At 52.4% G+C, this 6,058-nt stretch overlaps 1 protein-coding gene across 1 annotated transcript; it reads left to right on the top strand.

Annotated features, from left to right (window-relative positions):
* Positions 1-717: 717 nt before the first annotated feature.
* LOC136155273 (retinol dehydrogenase 16-like) lies at positions 718-5,189 on the top strand. The gene is made up of 4 exons (XM_065917100.1): positions 718-1,164; positions 3,132-3,390; positions 4,238-4,401; positions 4,954-5,189. Exons 1-4 carry the CDS (start codon positions 852-854, stop codon positions 5,169-5,171), a joined length of 954 nt encoding a protein of 317 aa, XP_065773172.1. The 5' UTR covers positions 718-851; the 3' UTR covers positions 5,172-5,189.
* The last annotated feature ends 869 nt before the right edge of the window (positions 5,190-6,058 follow it).

Here is a 6,058-nt window from a genome sequence, read left to right as displayed (position 1 = left end):
GGAGAGGCCAATGGAGCCGGGCACCCAGGGCTGTGGGCAGGGCCTCTTCACGGAGTAAAAGGGGACCAGCTATGAGAGCAGCTTCGTGTGAGTCCTTCCAGGACCCGTCCCAGCATCGGGGAGAGTCTCACCCTCGCCTGTGTCCCCTCACCCCCTCCTGTCTCCTCGCAGTGCCCCAGACGCCCCCGCTGCACCCCAGAGCATCTTTCTGGCCCGGGGAACCAGGTGAGACCTTATTCTCCTTTGCCTTCTCCTTCTGATGCTAGAGAAGCTGCGGGACTTAGCCTTTCAGGAGGGACTCCTGGGAGCTGAGCCAGGGGAGGAGCCAGGTCAGAGGAGGCCGCTCAGCGAGTTGGCAGACGCACTGGGTGCTGAAGCCGTGTGTTTCATGAATCTAAGTATGTTCCCCCTGAAGAGTATTCTTTGGATCTGGGAGACTCAGGTCCCAGACTTGAAAGGGACAAAGGGAAGCAGATAGTCGTGAGCCAGGGAACCCTGCGACGTGCGGGCCCCAGTGTGTGGGGGCGGGGAGGGGAGAGGAGGGCAGAGGCAAGCAGGGAGTGTGGGAGGGCCAGACGGAGGTGGTTGGGAAACCTGTCACCCCTGAGAGACTGAGGGCATCTGCATAGACATCTGTTAGAGACGGGTTAAGTGTACCAAAGAGCACGCATCGGGGTCAGAGTCAGTCATCCTCACTGCAGAGGGTGAACAGGACAACCTTCAGAACTCCACGCCAGACAGCCTGGGCCCTGGTTTCCCAACAGTAATCCTGTGTGTGCTTCATTTGTCCTGTCTGATCACCAGCCACTCTATTTCACCCCAGGCCGCGTGTGTCTGTCCCGTAAAAGGCCATGTGGCTGCACCTGGCGGTCCTCGTGGGCCTCTTCTGCCTCCTCCGCTGGTACCGGGAGAGGCAGGTGGTGAGCCACCTCCGGGACAAGTTCGTCTTCATCACGGGCTGTGACTCGGGCTTCGGGAGCCTGCTGGCCAGGCAGCTGGACCTGCGAGGCCTGAGGGTCCTGGCTGGGTGTCTGACGGAGCAGGGGGCCGAGCAGCTGAGGAGCCAGACGTCAGACAGGCTGCAGACAGTGATCCTGGACGTCACCAAGCCTGAGAGCGTCGCTGCGGCCGCCGAGTGGGTGAAGGAGCATGTGGGGGACAGAGGTAACACCCGGGCTTCTTGTTTGTTTATTTCTTCTCTCTGTGTGAGGGGCACTGGTTGTCAGCTCCCTGGGGAAGATTCCAAGCTGTTTCTGTGACTTGGAGTCCCACCTGCCTTCTTCACCTCACCCAGCTGACCAGTCAAGCCTCTGCCACACCATACCCCCACCTCCTGACCTTGAGGCTCTGCAGTGTGGGGGAGAGATTTCTCTGATGAGACTGTGTCCTTGCAGACTGCTGGTCTGGTGTCCCCTCCTCTCTCAGCGAAAGCCTGGCTCTCTCACCTGGGTAATCAGGGTGGACTTGCTCGGGGAGGAGTGGAGAGGCGGACTCTGGCTGGAAGGCTGCATGGCTGGCTGGGGGCAGGGCTGGAGCTGGGCTGTGTTCTCAGCCCCTAAACACGCTCTTGCTGGTGACCCATAGCCAGGCTACTTGAGGTGTAATGTCACCCATTTTCGGTGCTGACGCTGAACTCTCAGGAGTTGTCTAAGGAAGGCCTGAAAGCTACTGTGGGGTCACATTCTCTTTTTTAATTTTTTGTTTTTCTCTATGTGTGATGTGTCTCTTTGTGGTACTGCAGCTGTGCCTGTGTTTTATGGGAGAAGGAGAGAACTTTAATTTATCTAAATACAGATTTTAAACATGACACGGTGGACAGTGGGAAAAGTATGTGGACGAAAACCAAATCACCCCCAATCCTACCACCCACAGATGAGTGGCTGATAGCATTTTGGCATACATGATATTGCATTTTGGACATAGTCTCTTTCCTAATTTTCCACTGAAAGAAGATGAACAGTTTTACAGGCAACAAAAATGTGTTCAAAAACCTAATAAATAATGATTGAGAATATTGTATTCTTTAGAATAGCTCTACTTCATGAAAATTACCTCATGGTATGAATGTAATTGGTTCCCATATTTTATTCATTGCCTTGAACATAAATGATGTCTAGGTAAACTTCTTTCTACCCAATTGCCTAAGCTCTAATCATGGACACTAATTTGATCTTTGGTCAAATGATGAGGAATACCCATTTCTACAAGGGCAGGCTTGGTGCTGAGTAGTGGAGGGACTAATTCTGTGTGTTCACGCCAACACCCTGTTCCCAAATGCCCTGACCTTGCTGTTCTGCCCTGAGTTCTGTTAGTTGATAAGTCTTTAAGTTCTTGATGTGTCTTTGTGTCTCACAGACAGGTTCCTATGAAGCTGGGCAACCAGTGATCTGACGGGACTGGGGCCAGAGTGGCCCCCTGTGGGAGGGAGAGGGTAGAATTTTCTGGGAAAAAGATGTATTTCTGATTTGGGGAAAGATGGCTTCTCCTGAAAACCTACCCACTGACTCCCAAATTTTTGTAGGAATATAACTCAGCACTGATGCAGGCGCTTCAAGGCCAGGCCCTACAGGTCAATCCACGCTTCTAACCAGTTCCCCCAAACCCAGGACTTCAGGTCTCTTTTCCTCAACCAATCTGCCTTTAACCCTCACTCATCTTTTTACCTTTGTCTTTTATCTCTTTTCTCCTTCCTTCCTCTCTTTCCCACACTTCCTCATTATTTCTCTCTGTTTTCCTCTCTTTCCCTTATACTAGATGTTGAGAAACCAATCAGAAAATATGAAAAGTCAGAGGAGTATTTATAAAGTCTGCAAAGGCAACATGGATTGTGAAAACTCACAATTTCAATCTCAGTCCCAGACTATAGACATACTCGATCTTCTGAAGCTCAGTACCCGCCCTCATCAGCTCTGGCCCCTTGTCGCCAGGCAGGGGGTGGGGTGGCGCCCTCTGTCCTCCCGGCGCTCGCAAGGTCTCCCCAAACCCCAGGAGCAGGGTCGTGGCGGCTGCAGCCGCTCCCCCGCGGCCTCTCTCCTAACATCCTGCCGCGTCAGAAGGAGACTTGGCGCCGTGACGGGGTCCTCACCGCTGGGCCCAGCACAGCGGTGCCCTCTTGCCTTCACTGTTCCCAGGACTCTGGGGTCTGGTGAATAATGCCGGCATCTCCGCGCCCACTGCACCCAATGAGTGGCTGACCAAACAGGACTTCGTGAAGATTCTGGATGTGAACCTGTTGGGGGTGATTGACGTGACCCTGAATGTGCTGCCCCTGGTGCGGAAGGCGAGGGGCCGTGTGGTCAACGTCTCCAGCGTCATGGGCCGGGTGGCCCTCTTTGGTGGAGGCTATTGCATGTCCAAATATGGCGTGGAGGCCTTCTCAGACTCCCTCAGGTGATGGCCTGGGGCAGACTGCCCACCTTGGTCCTCCTGCCTCTGTGCTTCTGGGGGAGCCTTTCACCGTGTTCCTTTCATCATTGACTGGAGCTCTTCTTTTCTGTGATTGTCTCTCTTACTTTGCCAGGCATTCCTTGGGAAGCTCCTTCCTAAGTTTTTGATGTCAGGATCGGCTCCATGACTCTAGAGTTTGAATGAACTTACTTTGGCCTGGATGTCCCATAGTCTGAACGTGAGGCAAAATTGTCACTGATATAATTGGCTACAGCATGTTCCACATTTATTGCTGCCATAATATTAGGTAGGGGGAATCTTGTAGGCAGTGTAACCTCATGGAAGCAATTAATCAAGCAAACCAATTAATCATATCAGCAGTAGAGACCCTACCTCCTGCAGGGCCGAAGATAGCTCCAAATGTTGGGGAAGATGATATTTAGGAGACAGTTCCAACAGTCCAGCTGATAGATGGCCAGGAAGTAGACCAGTTAGGATAGGAAGAGGAAATTGAGGAGTATGGAGCAGATAAAATAGAAAAAGGTTGGTGACCAATTAGATGTGAGGGGAATATGAGGAGATGGTACTTAAGCGTTACCGTGGAACACAACTAGTAGGATTTAGAGGTATAGGCATATGTGTACAAAATATTTGGAAAAACATTCAAACTCTATTCAGAATAACAGCATCATTAGATTTCTCCCTTTGACTCTCTGTGCTTCACAACCTCCCAGCATTTTCTGCTATCCCACTGCAGTTTTTCTTGGTATCTTACTAATTTGGGGTGTGTGTTTGTGTTTATGTTGAAAGACCTCTGAAGTCCTTGCCCCTCTGCCTGTTTGCCTTGCAGGAGGGAGCTCTCCTACTTTGGGGTGAAGGTGGTTATGATTGAGCCTGGTTATTTCAAGACCACTGTGACCAGCCCTAAGGTACTTTCTCAGAGCCTCCAGGCATCTTGGAATCAGGCCAGCCCAGAGATCAAGGAACTCTATGGAGAGAAGTTCTTGGCTAACTGTGAGTGGGCTGTGGACCCTGGGGAGAGAGGCAAAACCTGTCTGGAAGCCTGGGTCGGTCATTAGCGCTTCCTTCAGTATCGTGTCCATCCTCCAGGCTCTGAGTCACCCACACAGTGGGGACATGGGCTCTGTCCCCAGGGTTCCATGTAATCACCTGGTGATGTAGGCAAAGTCTCCAGGCTTGGTAGACATGGGGCCCACTGGCTCCCTGAACCCCTTATTATTTGGGGAGGAAACTGAAGCCAGAGAGGGAAGACCCTGTGTAGTCATGGTAAGCTGGCATTAGAACAAGTGGTTTTCATGTCCTCAGATTTATTGTTTGTAGACACCTGCAGTTTATGTAGTCCTGATATTCTCAGGAATGGAATTAGAGGTGACTTCGTGTGGAACCACTGCTCCTGGGGTAAGAATTGGGGCACTCATTTGAGAATGTAGGTTGATTCAAGTTAGGCGGTCAAGGGTTTCTTAAGAACATTGCTCCATAAGTTGATCCCTAAATCAGAAATGACGGAAGTCAAAATATATCTGAATTCTTTCTCACTCTGGACAGTCTTGAATTCAGTCGACTTGTTGGAGACAACCTGCTGCCAGGATCTGTCCTTGGTGACCGACTGCATGGAGCACGCCCTGACCGCCTGCCACCCCCGCACCCGATACTCGCCTGGCTGGGACGCCAAGTTGATCTACCTCCCCATGAGCTACCTGCCCAGCTTCCTGGTGGATCTCATGGTGTACTGGAATAGCCCCCAGCCTGCTAAGGCCCTGTAACCCAAGACTGGGGTGCATTGTAGGGGGAGTTGCATATAGAGTGGGGAGAGGATGCGTCGGGGGAGGGAAATACAGTGGGGAGCGGAGCTCTCCAGGACGGGTGTCCCCAGGACGCCCATCCCACCTCACTGCCATCTCCTCCCCAGTCTCCTCTTGGGACATTACTGAGGACTCGGGGATATTAGGAAGAAACAAGCTTTGTAGTGAGAAGCTGAGATCAGTAGCTCTCCTCTGTGTCCTGTTCCCTCATCAGCCTCTCAAGGCTCTGAGCCTTATGGCCCTCCTGCGACCTGGAAGAATCCACACTTAGGGGAGGGCTGAGCAGCCGGGAGGGTCCAGGCCCCCGCCCTCTGCCCCTGCCCACCTCTTCCAGCTGTGCCTTGGACCTGGCCAGTCTGCGCTCCCACTGCAATGCCCGTGGAGATGAAAGCCCTTCTTCCCTAAAGACACTTGTAGTCAGGGGTGTGTGTGGAGGGTGACCACCCGCCTGACACATCAGCCCAGGTGACGGCCCAGCCAGTCTTGGCTAGGAAACGGTGTCTTCAATCGGGGGACACAGACACCAATTCTTGTTTTGTCTTGAAAACGTGCATGTCCGTTGATTATATTTTCCTTAAAATAAAAGGTGAAAACTTTACCCAGGCCCAGTGACTGTGGCCACGGCCTTGGGCGGCGCTGGGTGTGCGTCTATGAGAGGGAGAATCGGGTGACCTTGCGGAGGTGTAGGGGTGCGTGGGGCGACCTGAGGAGCATTTGAAGAAGGAAGTGAGGTCACCCCTTTGTCTGCAGAAGCGAGGGGCTAATGTGTCTTTCTGGGGCTTATCATATGACCTGGGGTCCCAGGGTTAGCACAAGGATGGACAAACAAGAGAGGTCTGTAAGCGAGA

This window comes from Muntiacus reevesi, unplaced genomic scaffold (genome assembly GCF_963930625.1).
Source record: "Muntiacus reevesi unplaced genomic scaffold, mMunRee1.1 SCAFFOLD_248, whole genome shotgun sequence".
Classification (NCBI taxonomy): Eukaryota; Metazoa; Chordata; class Mammalia; order Artiodactyla; family Cervidae; genus Muntiacus; species Muntiacus reevesi.
Note: the sequence above shows the minus strand (reverse complement) of the source record. Positions and strands in the feature narration are given on the sequence as shown.

What these genes read in the sequence shown, in the direction of transcription:
- LOC136155273 (XM_065917100.1), top strand. Translation starts at nt 852, where the DNA reads ATGTGGCTGCACCTGGCGGTCCTCGTGGGCCTCTTCTGCCTCCTCCGC. An exon ending in GGAGCATGTGGGGGACAGAG is followed by an intron (nt 1,165 to 3,131) that starts GTAACACCCGGG and finishes CACTGTTCCCAG; the next exon opens with GACTCTGGGGTCTGGTGAAT. An exon ending in GCCTTCTCAGACTCCCTCAG is followed by an intron (nt 3,391 to 4,237) that starts GTGATGGCCTGG and finishes TTTGCCTTGCAG; the next exon opens with GAGGGAGCTCTCCTACTTTG.